At 39.2% G+C, this 27,924-nt stretch overlaps 2 protein-coding genes across 5 annotated transcripts in view; one reads left to right on the top strand and one right to left on the bottom strand.

The window, feature by feature from the left end:
- LOC134843729 (protein virilizer homolog) overlaps positions 1–27,924 on the top strand; it is a 550,828-nt gene that overhangs the window by 160,406 nt on the left and 362,498 nt on the right. The window lies entirely within an intron of this gene.
- LOC134843635 (uncharacterized) overlaps positions 1–27,924 on the bottom strand; it is a 105,323-nt gene that overhangs the window by 75,320 nt on the left and 2,079 nt on the right. For 3 of the 4 annotated variants that reach the window (XM_063859823.1, XM_063859822.1, XM_063859824.1), the window contains 4 exons: positions 25,791–26,080; positions 20,171–20,255; positions 14,206–14,335; positions 13,920–14,068 (listed from right to left, as the gene is read on the bottom strand). In XM_063859823.1, coding sequence (XP_063715893.1) covers positions 13,920–14,068; positions 14,206–14,335; positions 20,171–20,255; positions 25,791–26,080 — 654 coding nt within the window. The remainder of the gene's footprint in view (positions 1–13,919; positions 14,069–14,205; positions 14,336–20,170; positions 20,256–25,790; positions 26,081–27,924) is intronic. The other variant, XM_063859825.1, reaches the window with a different exon arrangement.

Here is a 27,924-nt window from a genome sequence, read left to right as displayed (position 1 = left end):
TTCCAACACACAACCCAGGCCACCAGTGCCACTAAAACCTCCACAGCACACACAGTCGCCACACACACTAGGCAACAGAAATTTAAATAGTATTAGAAAAACCCTCCAACACACAATCCAGGCCACCAGTCCCACTAGAATCCCCACTGCAAACACAGTCGCCACAAACAGACTAGGAAGCAGAAAACAACACAGTATTAGAAAAATCCTCCAGCACACAATCCAGGACACCAGTCCCACTAGAACCTCCACGGTAAACTCAGTCACCACACACACTAGGAAGCAGCAAACAACATAGTATTAGAAACATCTTCCAACACACAATCCAGGCCACCAGTCCCACTAGAACCGCCATTGCAAACACAGTCGCCACATACACTAGGCAACAGAAAACAACATAGTTTTAGAAACATCTTCCAACACACAATACAGGCCACCAGTCCCACTAGAACCCCAACTGCAAACACAGTCGCCAAACACACTAGGCAACAGAAAACAATATAGTATTAGAAACATCCTCCAACACACAATCCAGGCCACCAGTCCCACTAGAACCCCAACTGCAAACACAGCCGCCACACACACTAGGCAACAGAAAACAATAAAGTATTATAAACTACCTCCAACACACAATCCAGGCCACCAGTCCCACTAGAACCCCCGCTGCAAACAGAAAACATCATAGTATTAGAAACATCTTCCAACACACAATCCAAGCCACCAGTCCCATAAGAACCTCCAAAACACACACAGCCGCCACACACACTAGGCAACAGAAAACAACATAGTATTAGAAACATCTTCCAACACACAACCCAGGCCACCAGTGCCACTAAAACCTCCACAGCACACACAGTCGCCACACACACTAGGCATCAGAAAACTTAATAGTATTAGAAAAACCCTCCAACACACAATCCAGGCCACCAGTCCCACTAGAACCCCAACTGCAAACACAGTCGCCACAAACACACTAGGAAGCAGAAAACAACATAGTAATAAAAAAATATTCCAACACACAATCCAGGCCACCAGTCCCACTAGAACCGCCAGTCAAACACAGTCGCCACACACACAAGGCAACAGAAAACAACATAGTTTTAGAAACATCCTCCAACACACAATCCAGGCCACCAGTCGAACCAGAACCTCCACTGCAAACAAAGTCGCCACACACACTAGGCAACAGAAAACTAAATGGTATTAGAAAAACCCTCCAACACACAATCCAGGCCACCAGTCCCACTTGAAACCCCACTGCAAACACAATCGCCACAATCACACTAGGAAGCAGAAAACAACACAGTATTAGAAAAATCCTCCAGCACACAATCCAGGACACCAGTCCCACTAGAACCCCCACTGCAAACACAGTCGCCACACACACTAGGAAGCAGAAAACAACATAGTATTAGAAACATCCTCCAACACACAATCCAGGCCACCAGTCCCACTAGAACCCCAACTGCAAACACAGTCGCCACACACACTAGGCAACAGAATACTAAATAGTATTAGAAAAACCCTCCAACACACAATCCAGGCCACCAGTCCCACTAGAACCCCCACTGCAAACACAGTCGCCACAATCACACTAGGAAGCAGAAAACAACACAGTATTAGAAAAATGCTCCAGGACACAATCCAGGCCACCAGTCCCACTAGAACCGCCACTGCAAACACAGTCGCCACATACACTAGGCAGCAGAAAACAACATAGTTTTAGAAACATCTTCCAACACAAAACCCAGGCCACCAGTCCCACTAGAACCCCAACTGCAAACACAGTCGCCACACACACTAGGAAGCAGAAAACAACATAGTATTAGAAACATCTTCCAACACACAATCCAGGCCACCAGTCCCACTAAAAACCGCCACTGCAAACACAGTCGCCACATACACTAGGCAACAGAAAATAACATAGTATTAGAAACATCCTCCAACACACAATCCAGGCCACCAGTCCCACTAAAAACCGCCACTGCAAACACAGTCGCCACACACACTAGGCAACAGAAAACAACATAGTTTTAGAAACATCCTCCAACACACAATCCAGGCCACCAGTCGAACCAGAACCTCCACTGCAAACAAAGTCGCCACACACACTAGGCAACAGAAAACTAAATGGTATTAGAAAAACCCTCCAACACACAATCCAGGCCACCAGTCCCACTTGAAACCCCACTGCAAACACAATCGCCACAATCACACTAGGAAGCAGAAAACAACACAGTATTAGAAAAATCCTCCAGCACACAATCCAGGACACCAGTCCCACTAGAACCCCAACTGCAAACACAGTCGCCACACACACTAGGCAACAGAATACTAAATAGTATTAGAAAAACCCTCCAACACACAATCCAGGCCACCAGTCCCACTAGAACCCCAACTGCAAACACAGTCGCCACACACACTAGGAAGCAGAAAACAACATAGTATTAGAAACATCCTCCAACACACAATCCAGGCCACCAGTCCCACTAGAACCCCAACTGCAAACACAGTCGCCACACACACTAGGCAACAGAATACTAAATAGTATTAGAAAAACCCTCCAACACACAATCCAGGCCACCAGTCCCACTAGAACCCCCACTGCAAACACAGTCGCCACAATCACACTAGGAAGCAGAAAACAACACAGTATTAGAAAAATGCTCCAGCACACAGTATTAGAATCCAGGCCACCAGTCCCACTAGAACCGCCACTGCAAACACAGTCGCCACATACACTAGGCAGCAGAAAACAACATAGTTTTAGAAACATCTTCCAACACAAAACCCAGGCCACCAGTCCCACTAGAACCCCAACTGCAAACACAGTCGCCACATACACTAGGAAGCAGAAAACAACATAGTATTAGAAACATCTTCCAACACACAATCCAGGCCACCAGTCCCACTAGAACCCCCAGTGCAAACACTGCCGCCACATACACTAGGCAACAGAAAACAACATAGTATTAGAAACATCTTCCAACACACAATCCAGGCCACCAGTCCCACTAGAACCCCCAGTGCAAACACTGCCGCCACATACACTAGGCAACAGAAAACAACATAGTATTAGAAACATCTTCCAACACACAATCCAGGCTACCAGTCCCACTAGAACCTCCACTGCACGCACAGTCGCCACACACTAGGCAACAGAAAACAACATAATATTAGAGATATCTTTCAACACACAATCCAGGCCAGCAGTCCCACTAGAACCTCCACTGCAAACACAGTCGCCAAACACACTAGGCAACAGAAAACAACATAGTATTAGAAACATCCTCCAACACACGATCCGGGCCACCAGTCGCACCAGAACCTCCACTGCAAACACAGTCGCCACCCACACTAGGCAACAGAAAACAACATAGTCTTGGAAACATCTTCCAACACACAATCCAGGCCACCAGTCTCACTAGAACCGCCACTGCACACACAGTCGCCACACACACACACTAGGCAACAGAAAACAACATTGTCTTAGAAACATCCTCCAACACACAATCCAGGCCACCAGTCCCACTAGAACCTTAACTGCAAACACAGCCGCCACACGCACAAGGCAACAGAAATCAATAAAGTATTATAAACAACCTCCAACACAGAATCCAGGCCACCAGTCCCACTAGAAACCCCGCTGCAAACACAGTCGCCACACACACGAGGAAACAGAAAACAGCATGGTATTAGAAACATCATCGAACACACAATCCAGGCCACCAGTCCCACTAGAAACTCCCTTGCAAACACAGTAGCCAAACACACTAGGCAACAGAAAACAACATAGTATTAGAAACATCTTCCAACACACAATCCAGGCCACCAGTCGCACAAGAACCTCCAATACACACACAGCCGCCACACACACACTAGGCAACAGAAGACAATATAGTAGTAGAAACATCCTCCAAAACACAAAATGACACTAGAACCAGTGACACTAGAACCCCAACTGCAAACACAGTCGCCACACACACTAGGCAACTGAAAACAATATAGTATTGGAAACATCCTCCAACACACAACCCAGGCCAGCATTCCCACTAGAACCCCCACTGCAAACACAGTCGCCACACACACTAGGAAGTAGAAAACAACATAGTATTAGAAACATCCTCCAACACACAATCCAGGCCACCAGTCCCACTAGAATCCCAACTGCAAACACAGCCGCCACACATATTAGACAACAGAAAACAATATAGTATTGGAAACATCCTCCAACACACAACCCAGGCCAGCATTCCCACTAGAACCCCCACTGCAAACACAGTCGCCACACACACTAGGAAGTAGAAAACAACATAGTATTAGAAAAATCCTCCAACACACAATCCAGGCCACCAGTACCACTAGAACCCCCACTGCAAACACAGTCGCCACACGCAATAGGCAACAGAAAACAACATAGTATTAGAAACACCTTCCAACACACAATCCAGGCCACCAGTCCCACTAGAACCCCCAGTGCAAACACAGCCGCCACAAACACTAGGCAACAGAAAACAACATAGTATTAGAAACATCTTCCAACACACAATCCAGGCCACCAGTCCCACTAGAACCTCCATTGCACACAGAGTGGCCACACACTAGGCAACAGAAAACAAAATAGTATCAAAAAAACCTTTCAACACACAATCCAGGCCAGCAGTCCCACTAGTACCTCCACTGCGCACACAGTGGCCACACACACTAGGCAACAGAAAACAACATATTATTAGAAACATCTTCCAACACACAATCCAGGCCACCAGTCCCACTAAAAGCTCCACTGCACACACAGTCGCCACACACACACTAGGCAACAGAAAACAACATTGTCTTAGAAACATCCTCCAACACACAATCCGGGCGATCAGTCCCACTAGAAACCCCCACTGCAGACACAGTCGCCACACACACTAGGCAACAGAAAACAACATAGTAAAAACATCTTCCAACACACAATCCAGGCCACCAGTCCCAGAAGAACCTCCAATGCACACACAGCCGCCACACACACACACTAGGCAACAGAAAACAATATAGTATTAGAAACATCCTCCACACACACAATCCAGGCAACCAGTCCCGCTACAACCCCAACTGCAAACACAGTCGCCACACACACTAGGCAACAGAAAACAACATAGTATTGGAAACATCTTCCAACACATAATCCAGACCACCAACCCCACTAGAACCTCTACTGGTTACACAACCGCTACACACATTAGACAACAGAAACAAAATACTATTAGAAGAATCCTCTTACACACAATCCAGGCTACCAGTCCCACTAGAACCCCCACCGCAAACACAGTCGCCACACACACTAGGCAACAGAAAAAAAACATAGAATAAGAAACATCTTCCAACACACAATCCAGGCCAGCAGTCCCACTAGAACCAGCAGTGCAAACACAGTCGCCACACACACACTAGGCAACAGAAAACAACATTGTCTTAGAAACATCCTCCAACACACAATCCGGGCGATCAGTCCCACTAGAAACCCCCACTGCAGACACAGTCGCCACACACACTAGGCAACAGAAAACAACATAGTAAAAACATCTTCCAACTCACAATCCAGGCCACCAGTCCCAGAGGAAACTCCAATGCACACACAGCCGCCACACACACACACTAGGCAACAGAAAACAAAATAGCATTGGAAACATCCTCCAACACACAATCCATGCCACCAGTCCCACTAGAACCCCAACTGCAAACACAGTCGACACACACACTAGGCAACAGAAAACAACATAGTCTTGGAAACATCTTCCAACACATAATCCAGGCCACCAACCCCACTAGAACCTCTACTGGTTACACAGTCGCTACACACATTAGACAACAGAAACAATATACTATTAGAAAAATCCTCTTACACACAATCCAGGCTACCAGTCCCACTAGAAACCCCCTCTGCAGACACAGTCACCACACACTAGGCAACAGAAAACAACATAGTAAAAACATCTTCCAACACACAATCCAGGCCACCAGTCCCACAAGAACCTCCAATGCACACACAGCCGCCACACACACACACACTAGGCAACAAAAAACAATATAGTATTAGAAACATCCTCCAACACACAATCCAGGCCACCAGTCCCACTAGAACCCCAACTGCAAACACAGTCGCCACATACTAGGAAACAGAAAACAACATAGTATTGGAAATATCTTTCAACACACAATCCAGGCCAGCAGACTCACTAGAACCTCCACTGCGCATACAGTGGCCACACACACTAGGCAACAGAAAACAACATAGTCTTGGAAACATCTTCCATCACATAATCCAGGCCACCAGTCCCACTAGAACCCCCAGTGCAAACACAGCCGCCACATACACTAGGCAACAGAAAACAACATAGTATTAGAAACATCTTCCAACACACAATCCAGGCCACCAATCCCACTAGAACCTCCACTGCACACACAGTCGCCACATACTAGGAAACAGAAAACAACATAGTATTGGAAATATCTTTCAACACACAATCCAGGCCAGCAGACTCACTAAAACCTCCACTGCGCATACAGTGGCCACACACACTAGGCAACAGAAAACAACATAGTATTAGAAACATCTTCCATCACATAATCCAGGCCACCAGTCCCACTAGAACCCCCAGTGCAAACACAGCCGCCACATACACTAGGCAACAGAAAACAACATAGTATTAGAAACATCTTCCAACACACAATCCAGGCCACCAATCCCACTAGAACCTCCACTGCACACACAGTCGCCACATACTAGGAAACAGAAAACAACATAGTATTGGAAACATCCTCCAACACACAATCCAGGCCAGCAGTCCCACTAGAACCCCCACTGCAAACACAGTCGCCACACACACTAGGCAACAGAAAACAACATAGTAAAACATCTTCCAACACAAAATCCAGGCCACAAGTCCCACAAGAACCCCCACTGCAAACACAGTCGCCACACACACTAGGCAACAGAAAACAACATAGTATTGGAAACATCTTCCAAAACATAATCCAGGCCACCAGTCCCACGAGAACCCCAACTGCAAACACAGTCGCCACACACACTAGGCAACAGAAAACAATATAGTATTAGAAACATCCTCCAACACACAACCCAGGCCAGCATTCACACTAGAACCCCCACTGCAAACACAGCCGCCACCCACACTAGGCAACAGAAAACAACATAGTATTGAAAACATCTTCCAACACATAATCCAGGCCACCAACCCCACTAGAATCTCTACTGGTTGCACAGTCGCTACACACATTAGACAACAGAAAACAATATAGTATTAGAAACATCCTCCAACACACAATCCAGGCCACCAGTCCCACTAGAACCCCCACTGCGAACACAGTCGCCACACACACTAGGCAACAGAAGACAACATAGAATTAGAAACATCTTCCAACACACAATCCAGGCCACCAGTCCCACTAGAACCCCCAGTGCAAAAACTGCCGCCACATACACTAGGCAACAGAAAACAACATAGTATTAGAAACATCTTCCAACACACAATCCAGGCTACCAGTCCCACTAGAACCTCCACTGCACGCACAGTCGCCACACACTAGGCAACAGAAAACAACATAATATTAGAGATATCTTTCAACACACAATCCAGGCCAGCAGTCCCACTAGAACCTCCACTGCAAACACAGTCGCCAAACACACTAGGCAACAGAAAACAACATAGTATTAGAAACATCCTCCAACACACGATCCAGGCCACCAGTCGCACCAGAACCTCCACTGCAAACACAGTCGCCACCCACACTAGGCAACAGAAAACAACATAGTCTTGGAAACATCTTCCAACACACAATCCAGGCCACCAGTCTCACTAGAACCGCCACTGCACACACAGTCGCCACACACACACACTAGGCAACAGAAAACAACATTGTCTTAGAAACATCCTCCAACACACAATCCAGGCCAGCAGTCCCACTAGAACCCCCACTGCAAACACAGTCGCCACACACACTAGGCAACAGAAAAGAACATAGTATTGGAAACACCTTCCAAAACTTAATCCAGGCCACCAGTCCCACGAGAACCCCAACTGCAAACACAGTCGCCACACACACTACGCAACAGAAAACAATATAGTATTAGAAACATCCTCCAACACACAACCCAGGCCAGCATTCACACTAGAACCCCCACTGCAACCACAGTCGCCACCCACACTAGGCAACAGAAAACAACATAGTATTGGAAACATCTTCCAACACATAATCCAGCCACCAACCCCACTAGAATCTCTACTGGTTGCACAGTCGCTACACACATTAGACAACGGAAAACAATATAGTATTAGAAAAACCCTCCAACACACAATCCAGGCCAGCAGTCCCGCTAGAACCCCCACTGCGAACACAGTCGCCACACACACTAGGCAACAGAAGACAACATAGAATTAGAAACATCTTCCAACACACAATCCAGGCTACCAGTCCCACTAGAACCTCCACTGCACGCACAGTCACCAGACACTAGGCAACAGAAAACAATATAGTATTAGAAACATCCTCCAACACACAACCCAGGCCAGCATTCGCACTAGAACCCCCACTGCAACCACAGTCGCCACCCACACTAGGCAACAGAAAACAACATAGTATTGGAAACATCTTCCAACACATAATCCAGGCCACCAACCCCACTAGAATCTCTACTGGTTGCACAGTCGCTACACACATTAGACAACGGAAAACAATATAGTATTAGAAAAACCCTCCAACACACAATCCAGGCCACCAGTCCCACTAGAACCCCCAGTGCAAACGCAGCCGCCACATACTTTAGGCAACAGAAAACAACATAGTATTAAAAAACATCTTCCAACACACAATCCAGGCTACCAGTCCCACTAGAACCTCCACTGCACGCACAGTCACCAGACACTAGGCAACAGAAAACAACATAATATTAGAGATATCTTTCAACACACAATCCAGGCCAGCAGTCCCACTAAAACCTCCACTGCGCACACAGTGGCCACACACACTACGCAAAAGAAAACAACATAGTATTAGAAACATCCTCCAACACACAATCCAGGCCATCAGTCCCACTAGAACCCCAACTGCAAACACAGTCGCCAAACACACTAGGCAACAGAAAACAACATAGTATTAGAAACATCCTCCAACACATAATCCAGGCCACCAGTCGCACCAGAACCTCCACTGCAAACACAGTCGCCACGCACACTAGGCAACAGAAAACAACATAGTATTGGAAACATCTTCCAACACATAATCCAGGCCACCAACCCCACTAGAATCTCTACTGGTTACACAGTCGCTACACACATTAGACAACGGAAAACAATATAGTATTAGAAAAACCCTCCAACACACAATCCAGGCCACCAGTCCCACTAGAACCCCCAGTGCAAACGCAGCCGCCACATACTTTAGGCAACAGAAAACAACATAGTATTGGAAACATCTTCCAACACATAATCCAGGCCACCAACCCCACTAGAATCTCTACTGGTTACACAGTCGCTACACACATTAGACAACGGAAAACAATATAGTATTAGAAAAACCCTCCAACACACAATCCAGGCCACCAGTCCCACTAGAACCCCCAGTGCAAACGCAGCCGCCACATACTTTAGGCAACAGAAAACAACATAGTATTAGAAACATCTTCCAACACACAATCCAGGCTACCAGTCCCACTAGAACCTCCACTGCACGCACAGTCACCAGACACTAGGCAACAGAAAACAACATAATATTAGAGATATCTTTCAACACACAATCCAGGCCAGCAGTCCCACTAAAACCTCCACTGCGCACACAGTGGCCACACACACTACGCAAAAGAAAACAACATAGTATTAGAAACATCCTCCAACACACAATCCAGGCCATCAGTCCCACTAGAACCCCAACTGCAAACACAGTCGCCACGCACACTAGGCAACAGAAAACAACATAGTATTGGAAACATCTTCCAACACATAATCCAGGCCACCAACCCCACTAGAATCTCTACTGGTTACACAGTCGCTACACACATTAGACAACAGAAAACAATATAGTATTAGAAAAATCCTCCAACACACAATCCAGGCCACCAGTCCCACTAGAACCCCCACTGCGAACACAGTCGCCACACACACTAGGCAACAGAAGACAACATAGTATTAGAAACATCTTCCAACACACAATCCAGGCCACCAGTCCCACTAGAACCCCCAGTGCAAACACTGCCGCCACATACACTAGGCAACAGAAAACAACATAGTATTAGAAGCATCTTCCAACACACAATCCAGGCCACCAGTCCCACTAGAACCTCCACTGCACACACAGTCGCGACACACACTACGCAAAAAAAACAACATAGTATTAGAAACATCCTCCAACACACAATCCAGGCCACCAGTCCCACTAGAACCCCCACTGCGAACACAGTCGCCACACACACTACGCAAAAAAAAACAACATAGTATTAGAAACATCCTCCAACACACAATCCAGGCCACCAGTCCCACTAGAACCCCAACTGCAAACACAGTCGCCAAACACACTAGGCAACAGAAAACAACATAATATTAGAGATATCTTTCAACACACAATCCAGGCCAGCAGTCCCACTAGAACCTCCACTGCAAACACAGTCGCCAAACACACTAGGAAACAGAAAAAAAAAAACATAGTATTAGAAACATCATTCAACACAAAATCCACACTAGCAGTCCCACTAGAACCCCCACTGCACACACAGCCGCCACACACACTAGGAAACTGAAAATAACATAGTATTAGAAACATCCTCCAACACACAATCCAGGCCACCAGTCCCACTAGAACCCCAACTGCAAACACAGTCGCCAAACACACTAGGCAACAGAAAACAACATAGTATTAGAAACATCCTCCAACACACAATCCAGGCCACCAGTCCCACTAGAACCCCAACTGCAAACACAGTCGCCAAACACACTAGGCAACAGAAAACAACATAGTATTAGAAACATCCTCCAACACACAATCCAGGCCACCAGTCCCACTAGAACCCCAACTGCAAACACAGTCGCCAAACACACTAGGCAACAGAAAACAACATAATATTAGAGATATCTTTCAACACACAATCCAGGCCAGCAGTCCCACTAGAACCTCCACTGCAAACACAGTCGCCAAACACACTAGACAACAGAAAACAACATAGTATTAGAAACATCCTCCATCACACAATCCAGGCCACCAGTCGCACCAGAACCTCCACTGCAAACACAGTCGCCACACACACTAGGCAACAGAAAACACATTTTGAGCACTGATACTACCACAATTTAATGAATTACGACCGCCTAAAATGATGCGCATTCACAGGTAGAGATCCTTTAAATTATCTAAAAATATCGTGGCGCACATTTGGCAACTTTGGCAACCGAAAATCGTCAAGCTGAATCAAAATTATAAATATGTTCAAATTAAAAGTCATAACACCTTGACATAAATTAAAAGTCAAATTAAAAGTCATAACACCTTCAAATTAAAAGTCATAAATTTTATAAACCTTTTAATCAATTTCTTCGTTTATAAAAAACTAGATCTACCAAAATTTCAGTTGTACGTATTGACTGACTTTCAGCTTGATGAAATCAAAACGAAAAACACAATACCAAAAGCCTTAATTTAAAACTAAGACAATTTTTATTCAGTGTTTTTTGGCAGATGTTTATTGATACCACGACTTTTGGGCCAAAGCTACCGTCAAAACAAGTTTTAAGCTATGAAAGAAGAAGAATCCAAGTTCTTACTTTCAACGAAGCACAAAAACCTATCATAAATCTTTTGGTTCCTTAAAAAAGACCTTATATAAAGTACCTAGACTGATATAACAAGCAACATTTTATTTGAGCCGACGAACGCTCGAGGCAAAACGCAGTAGAACGATTTTAGTTAGAAAGTAAACAGAATTAACTGCATCTTTACACATTTTGAATAGACACCGAAAAATGGTGAAAACTTTTTTTCAATAAGCTTATGCTTTGAGAAGTCAGCCGACAAAAACAAGCCGACAAACAATAGTCCGGCTAATCAAAATTTACAAAAAAAAAATCGAATTGCGAAGATTAAAAAAAATTGGGTTCTGTTCTTTTTTACTACTATAAAAATTGGAACTTTTTTCGAATTCTAGATCGGAATTCAAATTTCACATTTTAGGCTCCTACGATTAGATCAAATAGCAAGGGCTTCGAAGATTATGAGCTTTCATAACGAAGCGAGGTCAATTTCTTACGCATTTGTATAAAAACAGTTTTCACGGACAGAAAATTTTTTTGCAAGTACATGTTTTCTTGATCAGCCAAAAAACCGAGAAAAATTACGAAAAAAAATTTATAATAAAAAAATCGGACTCGTACTTTTAAAAAGCGCAAGGTTTCGATAATCTTATAATATATATAATAAAATCTGCAAATTAGGTTTTTGCACAGATTAAACCGAGAAAGAAATATTAACCACAAAATAAAAAAAGAACAGTTAAACAAACACAAAAAAAAAACACGTTATCATGCAATATTATGAACTTATCGGTTCATAATATTGCATGATAACGTGTTTTTTTTTGTGTTTGTTTAACTGTTCTTTTTTTATTTTGTGGTTAATATTTCTTTCTCGGTTTAATCTGTGCAAAAACCTAGTTTGCAGATTTTATTATATATATTATAAGATTATCGAAACCTTGCGCTTTTTAAAAGTACGAGTCCGATTTTTTTATTATAAATTTTTTTTCGTAATTTTTCTCGGTTTTTTGGCTGATTTTTTTTTCAATCAACAAAAAATAAGCAGCAAAAAAGAAATGGTCAACAAGGATGGCCGGTTGCTGCGCAAGTAGCACAGAATGTTCCGACCATAAAAAACAGCAGAAAATTTTTTTGCCAAATTAATGACGTTTTTAGCGCGTGGTGTGACTCGAGAACTATAAGATTGCATAAAAAATAGAGATTTAGGCATTATTGACAAAAATTAAATAAATTATGAGTCTCATTACGAGGCCAAATTGTGCATTTTGTGAATTGTAAGCGAATTCCGCAACAAGGACGCTCCTTTTGTTCTTCTTTTGTTATTTCATTTTCTTTGATCGTTCTGACACAATTTTACAATGTTTAAAGACTTGTCTCTGGAATCCAGGAACATACATACACAAAATGGTGCGCCTATCCAGTGACTAGTTTGGCCTCGTATTGCTACATAATTTCTAAGTGACGCAAGCCAATTATGACGCATTAGCAGTACCAGTCAATTTGAAAAAAGAGGGGTCTTTTTCTTTTTCCCCCCACCTCACACGAGCTTCAATATGTAGGTGTAACGAGTGGTTTTACGAGGTTGTGTATGGAGACCAAATGTGTTTGTCGTGGCCTTATTAGTCCGTATGTAAATTTTCATTAGAATCGGACAATTTGGTCAACAAATTCACATGTAAAAATTTGCAGGTGGGGGGAAAAGGAAAAAGAGCCAAAAAAAATTACCAACTAATATGCTTCAATCTATAACGCGGACGCATTTTAACTAGTATACGATAAAGCTCATTAAAAACATCCGACCCTTCTCAGGTTCGAACCCTCTTATTTTGCTGCCGCTCTCCTTGCTTACTTCTACGCTACAGCTCCATGAAACATTGAAGCTAAAGTGCTATTTGTAATAAAATAGTATGTGTTACTATCCTTAGCATTGGCTGTACTTAATAGCTGGTTATTGATCAAAATGAACACTTTCAAAATGAACACTTTCAAAATGAACACTTTCAAAATGAACACATTTTGTCGCAACAATATTTGCGACTTAGGTTGGAAAAAAGAGAGTTCAATACTATAGCACAAGATTTGCTTGTGCGAAGATGATGAACTGTTAATAGTGTAATGAACCTGACAATGCAGCGTGAGTGGGGCTGGTGGAGTAGAGACGGGGGGGCAGACTGTCCAGCTGACAATGATGCACAGGAATCAATGCTGGCACTGATCCGTCTTCACTCTCGCCACCATCTTCCACTGGAAACAGTCTTACATTCTCAAACCTAAGCAAGAAAAAGACCTATACAGATTCAGTAAAAATAACATATTCCCACTGAATAAATTAAAATTAAATATTTAAACAGCATGCGTCTAAAAAAGCATTGATGAGAAGGAGAAGGGGGGTTTGCTGCAGTATTACCTAAGAAGCAGGTACACTACAGGACAGGTGAAGTAGTAGCCAGCAGCGCGACAGCTGTATGCAGTATGCACTGCAGATTCCAACATTGACCTCCCTCCAGATTTTGAATTACATCTCTGCACAGCGTCTGCTGAAAAGTCACAGAGTATACTTTTCACCATCATGCAATTAGTACAAATGACTCATTCACGGCTCAACATGCATGCTGACAACTTGGCAATATTATGATTCCGACCACACATTGCTGGGTAGTTTTTATAGCGTAATAATGCTTTTTTTTCAGCCAATTTTGACTACTTTCAAGATCGAGGTTTTAATTAATGAATCATTTAAAAGAGCAAAGAGGATGCCTCAATTCAATTTGGAACGGTTTGTACGACGAAAAAAATCTCCGCTTACGACTAAATAACCTAACGTTTTAACGTCCAAAAATTTCATGCGCTTTAATTTTTGTTCCGACTTTCGATACGAAAGTAACGGAATATTTGTGCTCGGGGTGGGTTTTTTTTTCTTCAGACAAATTTCGACATTTTAACTAGCCATTTTTGACGGAATTTTTTTATATCATTCGAAAGGCATTGTTGTCCTGAGCTCAAAATTGAAAAGATATTTCACCTGTGATCATTTTTCGTAAAGTTATGAGGGTTTAAACATTGCCATTTTGGCCAATTTTACGACAATTAACGCGCGATATATTTCGCGCTATTAACGCGTAAGCGGAGAGTTAATCCGTCTTAGAAATCGTTCCAAATTGGTTTAACGAAGCTTATTTACCATAATTGATTTGTTACAAGTAGCGAAATCTATCCTTTAGTACTTTACATGGCGTGTGGGGTGATGATTTTTATTTAAAAAAATTCAAATTTTTGAAAAAAAAAAAAAATTCATTTTGTTTTATTACTTTTTAGTTTTTTAATGATTTTACTGCTCCATAAACCATAATGGGCAGTCGGAACATTCAGGGCTTCGCCCTGATACCAGCAGTCTTGTCTTAATTTGGCCACACTGTCAAACTTTAAACCCTCATAACTTAATGAAAATTATCGCAGGTGAAGTATTGTTTCTAATTTGGATCTCAGTGTAACAATATATTTTGGTTGATTACACAAAAATCCTTCAAAACATTCTAGTAAAAATGCGGAAACTTGTCTGGAGAAATCAACCCTAGCACAAATAGTCCGTCACTTTCTTCAAAAAGTTGGAACAAAAAGCTTTATATTTTGGACTAAAATTTAGCATAGAGAGGAAGTGGATAATTTCACTTCCTTTCATCGATAAACTCAGACAAGACTGCTCAAGTCAGGAGGAAGCCCTGATTGTTCCGATTGCCTTTTAAGGCCTATGAAGCAGTAATGACGTGAAAAAATTAATTATAATAAAAATAAAATAATTTTTTTTTTTTATAAATTCTCAGATTTTTTTGTGAAAATCATCCCCCTCACGTCATATAAAGTACAAAGTGATAAATTTCGCTCCTAGTGACAAGTCAATTATGGCAAATAAGCTTCCTTCTACCAATTTGGAACGACATCTAAGACGATTAAATCTCTGCTTACGCGTTAACAGTGCGAAATGTATCACGCGTTAATTGACTCAAATTGGCTAAAATGGCAATATTCAAACCCTCATAACTTTACGCAGGTAGAATATCTTTTCAAACCTAAGCTCAGGACATCAATACCTTTTGAATGATATAAAAATGGCTAGTTAAAAAGTCGGATTGAAAAAACCCACCCCGAGCCCAAATAATTCCTTATTTTCGTTACGAAAGTCGGAACAAAAACAAACAAGAGTGCTCGTATCAGGGCGAAGCCCTGAATGTTCTGACTGCCTTTTAAGGTTTATGGAGCAGTAATAACATAAAAAAATTAAATGAAATAAAAAAATGAATTTTTTGTTTCTAAAATTTGAAATTTTTTTTATGGAAATCATCTTCCCACACGTCATATAAAGTACAAAAGGATAGATTTCGTCCCTTGTAACAAATCAAGTATGGCAAATAAGCTTCGTTCAATCAATTTGGAACGATTTCTAAGATGGATTAAATCTCCGCTTACACGTTAATAGCGCGAGTTATATTGCGCGTTAATTGTCCCAAAATGGTCAAAATGGTCAAAATGGCAAATTTAAACCCTCATAGCTTTACGAAAAATAATCACAGGAGAAATATTTTTTCAATTTTAAGCTCAGGACAACAATACCTTTTGAATGATATAAAAAATTCCGTCAAAAATGGCTAGTTAAAAAGTCGAAATTTGTCTGAAGGAAAAAAACCCACCCGAGCACAAATATTCCGTCCCTTTCGTATCGAAAGTCGGAACAATAAAAATAATGGTTTATAATCAATTATAATCAATTATAATTGATTATAATTGTATCAAAAAATGGACAAATAAATAATTGATTATAATAGATTATAATGGATTATATTTAATTATATTTTGATCTTAAAAAGAGAGACAAGACTGCTCGTATCAGGGCGAAGCCTTGAATGTTCCGACTGCCTTTTAAGGTTTATGGAGCAGAAATAACATTAAAAAATTCAATGAAATAAAACAACAACAAAATTTGTTTTTTCTAAAATGTGAAATTTTTTATGAAAGTCATCCCCCCACACGCCATATAAAGTTCAAAACAATAAATTTCGCTCATTGGAACAAATCAATTATGGCAAATAAGTTTCTTTCGACCAATTCGGAACGATTTCTAAGACGGATTAAATCTCCGCTTACGCGTTAATAGCGCGAGTTATATTGCGCGTTAATTGTCCCAAAATGGTCAAAATGGTCAAAATGGCAAATTTAAACCCTCATAGCTTTACGAAAAATAATCACAGGAGAAATATTTTTTCAATTTTAAGCTCAAGACAACAATACCTTTTGAATGATATAAAAAATTCCGTCAAAAATGGCTAGTTAAAAAGTCGAAATTTGTCTGAAGGAAAAAAACCCACCCGAGCACAAATATTCCGTCCCTTTCGTATCGAAAGTCGGAACAATAAAAATAATGGTTTATAATCAATTATAATCAATTATAATTGATTATAATTGTATCAAAAAATGGACAAATAAATAATTGATTATAATAGATTATAATGGATTATATTTAATTATATTTTGATCTTAAAAAGAGAGACAAGACTGCTCGTATCAGGGCGAAGCCTTGAATGTTCCGACTGCCTTTTAAGGTTTATGGAGCAGAAATAACATTAAAAAATTCAATGAAATAAAACAACAACAAAATTTGTTTTTTCTAAAATGTGAAATTTTTTATGAAAGTCATCCCCCCACACGCCATATAAAGTTCAAAACAATAAATTTCGCTCATTGGAACAAATCAATTATGGCAAATAAGTTTCTTTCGACCAATTCGGAACGATTTCTAAGACGGATTAAATCTCCGCTTACGCGTTAATAGCGCGAATTATATCGCGCGTTAATTGTCCCAAATTGGTCAAAATGGCCAAAATGGCAATCTTTAAACCCTCATAATTTTACGAAAAATGATCACAGGTGAAATATCTTTTCAAATTTAAGCTTTCAAATGATATAAAAAATTCCGTCAAAAATGGCTAGTTAAAAAGTCGAAATTTGTCTGAAGGAAAAAAACCCACCCGAGCACAAATATTCCGTCCCTTTCGTATCAAAAATCGGAACAATAACTGGTACGCCTGGAAATAATATTCTACTCGGGATAATTGACAGCGGGTTTTTGCTCCCATTTTTGAAGAAAGTGACGGAATATTTGTGCTCGGGGTAGTTTTTATCCGGGCCAAACTCGACTTTTTAGCTGGCCAATGATGTCTTGAGCTCAAAAAAATGATACTTCAACTGTAACCATTTTTGAAACAGTTATAAAGGTTTCAAATTTGCCAATTTGGCTAAACTGGGTCAACTAACGCGCAAAGCTTTGTGTTATTAACGCGTGAGCGGCTACTTAATCCGTTCGTTCTAAATAAATCGTTCGTTCTAACTAGACGCTAAGGACATGACTATCGAAGACGTTGAAGGACAGTCGGAACATTCAGGGCTTCCCCTTGGTACAAGCAGTTTTGTTAAATTTTAGAGCTTAACGTGTTAACACATTCTCAAGAAACTTACCGAGACATTTTCAGTTCAAATGTTCTACAAAACAAAGAGGCCCAAAACCAGAAGGGCTCATCGAACTCAGACTTACTCGCGATGCAGATTTGTTTTTTTTAAAAAACAATCAAATGAAACTTATTATAGTCTGCATAAAAATGACTTTGTTAACCTTTGAAATCAGATGATGAAATAGAATATATGGTCGAGAGAATGGTTTTCAATCCGGAGAAATAGTTTAGTTTACTGAGAGAAAAATACATACAATTTTTTTTGAAGTATCCGCTTCTTTCAGTAAAACAAGTTTCATTATTTTGAAAGGTGTAGAGAAAGATAGGTCAATATATTTTATGCCGGTGGGATTTCTGAAAATTAAAATTCCTTTTCCAAATTGAAATCATTCTCACACACTATCTTTTCCATGGCATGGGATCGGTTACACGATCTGACGATCTCAAAGTGAACGCCTTACCACTATGCTAAATGCTGATTGTTGCGACTTTCGAAACGAAAGTAACGGAATATTTGTGCTCGGGGTGGGTTTTTTGCTTCAGACAATTTTCGACTTTTTAACAAGCCATTTTTGACGGAATTTTTTGATATCGTTCGAAAAGTATTGTTGTACTGGGCCTAAAATTGAAAAGATGTTTAATATGTGATCATTTTCGTAAAATTATGGGGGTTTAAAGATTATCATTTTGGCCAATTTGGGACAATTAACGCGCAATATAGTTCGAGCTATAAACGCGTAAGCGGAGATTTAATCCGTCTTAGAAATTGTTCCAAATTGGTTGAAAGAAGATTATTTCGCCATAATTGATTTGTTACTAGGAGTGAAATTGTTCCTTTTGTACTTTACCTGGCGTGTGGGGGGATAATTTCATTAAAAACTTCGAACTTCAGAAAAAAAATTTCATTTTATTTTATTATATTTTTTTTGTTACTACTGCTCTATAGACCTTAAAAGGCAGTCGGAACATTCAGGGCTTCGCCCTGATACAAGCAGTCTTGTTGTTCCGACTTTCGATACGAAAGTAACGGAATATTTGTGCTCGGGTGGGTTTTTTTTTCTTCAGACAAATTTCGACTTTTTAACTAGCCATTTTTGACGGAATTTTTTTAAAAATCATTCAAAAGGTATTGTTGTACTGAGCTTAAATTTGAAAAGATATTTCACCTGTGATCAATTTTTGTAAAGTTATGAAGGTTTAAAGATTGCCATTTTGGCCATTTTGACCAATTTGGGACAATTAACGCGCGATATAATTCGCGCTATTAACGCGTAAGCGGATAGTTAATCCGCCTTAGAAATCGTTCCAAATTGGTTGAACGAAGCTTATTTGCCATAATTGATTTGTCACAAGGAACGAAATCTATCTTTTTGTGTTTTATATGGCGTGTGGGGGGATGATTTTCATAAATTTCAAAAAAAAATTCGTTTTTTGTTTATTTCATTGAATTTTTTTAAGTTTTTACTGCTGCTCCATAAACTTTAAAAGGCAGTCGGAACATTCAGGGCTTCGCCCTGATACGAGCAGTCTTGTTTAGCTTTTGTAATTGGAGAGCATAATTTGCTTTTCTTACACTAAATGCGTTTGAATTACGCTAAAAAAATCAACGTCAAACTGCGAAAATAAATTGCAAAATCGTGTTTTCAGATCTGGGAATCAAATTTTGTGCTCCTGAATCATGACTAAAAAAGGCTCACTGGACTATCAACGAACTTTCTTTGAAGTAGTTAAAATACATTGGGGGGAGGGGGTGATTATAATCGATAATGGAAATGGAACTGAACGGATAATTGCGACATGTTTTACAGTTTTTGTGAGATGCCCGGCAACTCACAGAAGCACAATTGTTTCATGTTATTAAAAACTACTCACTTGCTTTCAAATCAGCGTTGGGAAACACTTGTTCGTCTCCCAAATCCAAAGTGAACCACATTTTCTCAACCCTCCAATCCTTCTCCTGAACACTCAAACAACGCAAATTATAACACTAGTCCCGCTTTTCAAATCCATATTTTCACCAAACATTTTTCCCAACATAGAAGCAAGTCAAATATTCGAACTGAATCAATTTCATTTTCCAATTTGTGTTGCATTTTGTTTCTTCAATTTCGAAATTTGATTGATTTTGATTCTTCGAAAAATATTGGCGAGATTTGAACGAAATAACATATATTTTCTTAGACGCCTTCGGAACTATACCAATGCTGGAAGCACAAACATAAGCAAACGTTTCACGAATAAGGATTGATTCTCTGCTAGCGTGGTTTGAAATTGTGTGCTAGCGTTTATGCAAAAATTGTGTGAAAATTGCCGATGTTTCCAATTCTGTTAGCTCAAAGATGAAGACTAAATAACGACTCAGATATCGTTCTAAGTGTACTAGCAGCCAGCAAATAGTTCACTACTACATGCTAATAGGTCACTTTGTGGGCCTGGGTCATTTTACAAATCGCTGGCTTTTCATACTACTTTGTACTTGGCATTAAGCATGAAGGGAGAATGTGGTTTTGATATCAGGTTTCAAAACAACAACTATCTTCGCATGCGTTAGAAGACAGCCGCACAATCAGGACTTCACCTTCGTACGGCCAATCAAGTTTGATTCTAAATCCTGTAGGCCAACTAAGCCACGCATACAAATGATGATACGCTCGAGGTATGATTTTAGAAATATGCCACGTTCCTAACTTATAGTTTATCAGGCTGAGCATTTCTTTTTAGTGAAACAACAGCAAACGAACATGTAGAAAACAAGATTTAAGAGATGACTCAAATTAACTGGCCAATGATTTCGAAATGCGCACTCGTTCAGATATGACTACCTGCATCCAGTTTCAAGCGTTAATAATCGATTATGTCACGATTTTAGTACCAGTCTTACTAAAGTTGAGAAACAATCGATTTTAATCAATTAACAATCGATTATTATTGTTCCGACTTTCGATACGAAAGTAACGGAATATTTGTTCTCGGGGTGGGTTTTTTTTTTCTTCAGACAAATTTCGACTTTTTAACTAGCCATTTTTGACGGAATTTTTAATTATCATTCGAAAGGTATTGTTGTCCTGAGCTTAAATTTGAAGATATTTCACCTGTGATAATTTTTCGTAAAGTTACGGGGGTTTAAAGATTGCCATTATGGCCAATTTGGGACAATTAACGCGCGATATATTTCGCGCTATTAACGCGTAAGCGGAGAGTTAATCCATCCGTCTTGGAAATCGTTCCAAATTGGTTGAAATAAGCTTATTTTCCATAATTGATTTGTTACAAGGAGCAAAAATTATCCTTTTGTACTTAATATGGCGTGTGGGGGGATGATTTTCATTTAAAAAATTCAAATTTTAGAAGAAAAAAAAATTTCATTTCGTTTTTTTTTCATTTAATTTCTTAAATGTTATTACTGCTCCATAAACATTAAAAGGCGGTCGGAACATTCAGGGCTTCGCCCTGATACGAGCAGTCTTGTCTCTCTTTTTAAGATCAAAATATAATTAAATATAATCCATTATAATCTATTATAATCAATTATTTATTTGTCCATTTTTTGATACAATTATAATCAATTATAATTGATTATAAACCATTATTTTTATTGTTCCGACTTTCGATACGAAAGTGACGGAATATTTGTGCTCGGGGTGGGTTTTTTTTTCTTCAGACAAATTTCGACTTTTTAACTAGCCATTTTTGACGGAAATTGTTTATATCATTTGAAAGCTTAAATTTGAAAAGATATTTCACCTGTGATCATTTTTCGTAAAGTTATGAGGGTTTAAAGATTGCCATTTTGGCCATTTTGACCAATTTGGGACAATTAACGCGCGATATAATTCGCGCTATTAACGCGTAAGCGGAGATTTAATCCGTCTTAGAAATCGTTCCGAATTGGTCGAAAGAAACTTATTTGCCATAATTGATTTGTTCCAATGAGCGAAATTTATTGTTTTGAACTTTATATGGCGTGTGGGGGGATGATTTTCATAAAAAATTTCACATTTTAGAAAAAACAAATTTTGTTGTTGTTTTATTTCATTGAATTTTTTAATGTTATTTCTGCTCCATAAACCTTAAAAGGCAGTCGGAACATTCAGGGCTTCGCCCTGATACGAGCAGTCTTGTTCAAATTTATATTTCATTAGTTTTACACAAAAATCCATTACAATCGATTACAATTGATTATAATCCCCCTTTTGTTTGCCCATTTTTTTCATCGAAGTTTCATCTGAATTGCTTATATTTTATGCTTTTTGTAGACGTTGGTTCCTATGAAAAATGAGAAAAAAATGTTTTTAAAGTTTTCCAATCAATCGAAATTTATAAGGTTTTTTTTCACTTCCTCTTTTTTATTAGAGTTGTTTTGTGATGCATTTTAAAAACTTTTAAACCCCCAAAACATCGGCAAATTGATATAGTTTCTTGATTGATTGATTCGGAAGATACAAGATTGATTCAGATAAAACAACACGATAAAACACACTAAAAGTACACCATCGCTATTTATTTTCAGCCGGATAAAACCGTGCAGTTTCTGATGGTGTCCCACTCTTTGAGACCACGTTATCCAATCACTTATATTAACAGTCACTTTTTTGTCACCCCGTAACAAAACTACCCCATTAAAAAAAGCTTGGAACCATAGCAGTAATCCAACAAAAAGCTTTAATTGAGAACAGACCAGCTATTCTTTAGTCATTTGATACATTTAGTCCCTCAAAAATATTTGCAATTCGATTAGTTTAAAAAATCTCTCATTGACGCGTTTAAAAAAGAAAACATACATGGTGCAAATTTAAGGCAGCAAAAAACGTTAGTGAATTTTATAAGAAATCACTCTGATTTACAGTTGAACGATTGTTCTACCATTTTATGAGGTTTAACCTTTGAGCCATCCTTCCACTTCACCTTATCTTCCACACAAACAAATACTAGTGGCATGTACTATCTTAAACAAAAGAAAAAACTACTAAGAACTCAAACTAATCATCATATCAAAATCAAAAATTCTTTTGTGACTTTATGAGCAACAGCAGTTACAGATGGCTAAATTTTTATTGCAAGGAGGGAAGAGCACAACCATGACTCTTCTACGGTAAAACCTGATGCTCAACTTTTTTGAAATATCATAAAATTAGGCAAGATTAATAACCCAAATGTCGCAATCGCCCTCGCATTTCAGCCTATATCAGCAAACAATGCAAGTCAATTAGTCCTAAAAACGTAGTTCGAACTGCTGAATGCATGAGTAAGGAACGACAAAAAATTTTACCAGTCTTACCAACAACCAGAAAATTCTAAACACCCATTAAATTCAAACATTTCCTAAAATTTGACACACGACAAAATAATCACGCGACATTTGTTTTATTTGGCGATTCTGATATGCTATTTTTGCCAGAAAAATCAATTTGTTTGTGGGCTGTCGGAATTTTTATAGCCACTCTTAATACCTTTTTTCAATTTTATTCGTTACATATTAGTCTTTTAGGGTTATCCCACGCTTGCAATTCTGTTCGTACCAAAAAAAAACGTAAAAAAACCAATTAGTTTTTTAGAAGACCTGCAATTAGCACCCCCTGAGAGTAGACAAGAAAAAATTCTGCTGGGTTTTGAGCAGGTCGCTATTCAAGCATTTCAGACAACTTTCCCAGAGTCCAAAAAACCTTGATGTGAAAGTCATCTCTCTCAAATATATAAAAAACGATAGAGAACTCGGATTAATAAAAAGAAGTTCAAATTGAATCACGAGTCGGTTTAAGCGCTTGCCTTCACGTTCTTTTGAAAAAAAAATCGGAAACTCCAATCTTAAAATAGTCGTGGAAGCTCAAATAATATGCGATTACACCAGAAAAAAGTCGGTAGAAGTTGCCAAAATGGCGAGCTGGGCTTTAGTTTAGATCCAATTAAATCAAAAGTTTAACCTGAAACGTGAGGTTCTATTCGCAGTTCACTTTTGAATGAAAGAGATGCGGCTTCATCCAATTTGGCCAGAACAGCAAATGCTCTAGAGGGCTGGTTTTTTTGTGTACAGCGAAAATTTAGCTGTTAGCTATCAAATATATGAAAAACGTTGAGAAGACTAGCTTAAGCTGGAGGCACCTGTTCAATTTTGTTAAAATTGCTGTACGGATGCGTATGAAATGGATATTTTTAAGCAATGCGCTTCACCAAAAACCTTAGTTATTTTTCCAACAATGTAAGAGTGAAAAATTTCGAGGACTTGGTACATAACAAGGTTGGTACAAATTTTAAGGCGTAGGCAGTAATAAACGTGAGCTTTCCACAACCTGTTGCCTCAATTCAATCCTTGATATTCGGTTCAACTGAGTAGTTTTCAAGAAGAGTCAAAAATTTCAAAAAACGGACAAGAAATCAAAACATCAAAACGGTCTGAGAGGAAAAAGATTTTTGTTAAAAAACTTTGATGTTTTCTTTAACTTTTTGTAGACATAAATTTGGAAGTGGCTGCTTACAAAACAGCTTCAAAAATGTCTTCCTTAGATTGAATCAAGAATCTAGGATTTGGGAGGGTAGTTTTCGAGAAGACTCAAAAAAGGTTCCAAAAAACGGTCAACAAATCACCAATATGAGTTTTACTAGAACAAACAACTGTCGAAGAAATTTTCTGGCGTAGCCTATGATACAAGGAAGCTTCTCATAATCCGTTCTTTCCATTGAACCCAAAAATTTTCAAATTTGGGAAGGAAGTTTACGAGAAAATGCAAAAAAAAAAATTCAACAGCCAAAAAAAATCAAAAATTGACACTTTCAAGGCACTAAATTTTTATTCGAAAAAATTTGATTGCAGCTGCTAATGCAGAAAAGTTTTTCACAACGTGTTTTTTTTTCGTTGAAATATAACTCTCCGATTTGGATAGACACATTTCTGAAAAAAGGAAAAAGCCAAAAATAAGGTCCGAATTCCCCGCAGAGACTTTTTTGAAGGCTGTAGAAAGTGGGGTAAGATTACAAGGGAGTGAGCGGGTTTTCCATGGTTACTGCATTATTAAAAATTGTTACAGTAGTTTTTGAGAAAAATATTGGTTTTGAGGAAAGTGAAAAAATATTCCAAAAGCTTCCAAAAAGTCCGCTCGCATGGTTTTTTGTTACTACCTGTTTATATTAAAGAACAACTGCAAACTTGCAAAAACACGCCTCTGTTCACAAAATCAGTTTATTTAAAGCCTCGAGTGGGCATCAATTTACAAAAAAAAATTACCGGACTCACACAAAATCTGCAAAATATTATGCCTGTTTACGAAGAAAAAACTGATTTTCAATTCTTTCGCGCTGTGACAAAATTAAGATAAATGTTGGTTCATTTTTTCTATGAATGTATTTTGAATTGAAGCTTTGTTGGTCAATTTTTCTGAGAAAATACTTCTCCTTGCAGCCTCCGGGACACGGTAGTTCAGAAGGGTTCAACGAGAAACGAATATAGCAAAAAAGACGAGGAGTGATTTGGAGAGGCATTTGAGGCTGAGAAACTGACCGTGGAGTAGATATCCATCTCGAGTATGTACTCTTTTCCCTTGTGCCAAGTAATCTTCAGTTTGGTCATGTTCTTGTCCTTGTAGCATTGTCCAGTTACATGAGTGGCCTGTTGAGGTGTGAAGTTCACGTTGGTTTCTCCCTTTTCGAATGTGGCGTCGGTGATGTGGTAGGAGGCGAACAGTTTCAGAGTGAAGTCGGCTGACACTCCACAGGAGGCGTGGTCATTTGGCTGAGCAGCACCTCCCCCCATTTGATAGGGCCACGACAGCACCTCCTTTAGCCTCACTTCTAAAGTATTTGTCATGATACGTATCCAGTTTTAAGAGAGTGGCCATCCATATCCAGTTTTAAGGGTTAATCGCTCTTTATTTTGAATCATAAGGGTATACTGCGACCCGGTCCGAGCTCAGCAACTTTGGCGACTATAAAAACTGCGCATCATATCATCTGGCGACCAAAAACCCTCACTAGCACTGAGATTAACGTCGGCCAACAGAGTTCCCAAGGCTGACACAGTCCCCAAACACAACAAAATCGCAAAAAAAAACAGGCAAAAATCAGGAGGAGTTAAAGAAAGAAGGGGCAGGCAAAGTCCCGACATTCAAGCAAAGTCCCAACAAAATACCCCACAAAATTTCTAGAAAAAAATTAGGTCAAAAATAATTAGGTCAAGAAAACTTCAATCTCAGTGATACAAAAAAAAACATTTGAGAACTGTTTTTTCAACCGCAAACTGTGAATTTAAAAAAGATACTTTCAAAAACTTAAAATGGAACGCTTCCTGTGGTAAGAAACAGCAAACCAAATGAACATTTGCCCTAAAACAAAAATTAGTTGAATGTTTTGCTACAAACTTAAAACGAAAATCCACGTTATATTTGGCAATCTAGCTAAGGAAAACAAGACTGGTCGTATCAGCGCGAAGCCCTGAATGTTCCGACTGCCTGTTAAGGTTTATGGAGCAGTAACAACATAAATATCAATAACAAATTAAATGTAATAAAAATGAAAAAAAAATTCTAAAATTTGAACTGTTTCCTATAAAAATCATCACCCCACACGCCATATAAACTACAAAAGATGGATTTCGTTCCTTGTAACAAATCAATTATGGCAAATGAGCTTCTTTCAACCAATTTGGAACGATTTATAAGACGGATTAAATCTCTGCTTACGCGTTAAAAGCGCGAAATATATCGCGCGTTAATTGTCCCAAATTGGCCAAAATGGCAATCTTTAAACTCCATAGCTTTACGAAAAATGATCACAGGTGAAATATCTTTTCAAATTTAAGCTCAGGACAACAATAGTTTTTGAATGATATAAAAAATCCGTCGAAATTTGTCTGAAGAAAAAAACCCACCCCGAGCACAAATACTCCGTTACTTTTGTACCGAAAGTCGGAACAACAAGCTTTTGCACATTTCAATCAGAGCGTTATACTTTTGTTCTTATGAACCATAGCTCAAAATTCTTGCAAAAGTAATTAGAACTTTTATTTTGTTACAGAGGCTAAGCTGCACTTTGCATATACAAGCGATAAAACGGCATAAAATACTTCTAAAAAAGTATTAGAAAAGTAAATACATAGCCAACTGACAGTTGAAGAGATAAGTAAACGCAGGAAAACAGAAAAAAAACTGACTTGTTTTTGAAAAAAAACTTCAACTTTCGAAAAAATTGATGACCGCAAGCAAACAGAAAAAAAACTTTCGAAAAACTGGATCAGTAAAGGTAAAATGCTTATTTTGCTGGGAAATCTGACAAATATATTCCAATTTCGAAATAAGAAGTTGATCGAGTTTTTTTTGACCTTATCATTTTTGCTGTTCTATAGTAGAGTTTGCCTTCCTTTTAACAAAGAAAATGAAGTGAACTTAGAAAAAAATTAAAAATCTTACAACGAAAAATCAAATTTGAGCTTCAACAAAATTTAGGACTTTCACTTGAAAAAAAAATGAAAAAAATCACCAAGCCCTATGTAAGAGCACTCACTACGTTCATTACTCTACTAAAAATTGTTTACGGATAAAAACAAGATATACAAGACTGCGTGTATCAGGGCGAAGCCCTGAATGTTCAGACTGCCTTTTAAGGTCTATGGAGCAGTAGTAACAATAAAGGTAATAATA

The sequence above is a fragment of the Symsagittifera roscoffensis genome, chromosome 4 (assembly GCF_963678635.1).
Source record: "Symsagittifera roscoffensis chromosome 4, txSymRosc1.1, whole genome shotgun sequence".
NCBI classification, from domain to species: domain Eukaryota; kingdom Metazoa; phylum Xenacoelomorpha; order Acoela; family Convolutidae; genus Symsagittifera; species Symsagittifera roscoffensis.
This window is presented reverse-complemented; position numbering and strand designations above follow the sequence as displayed.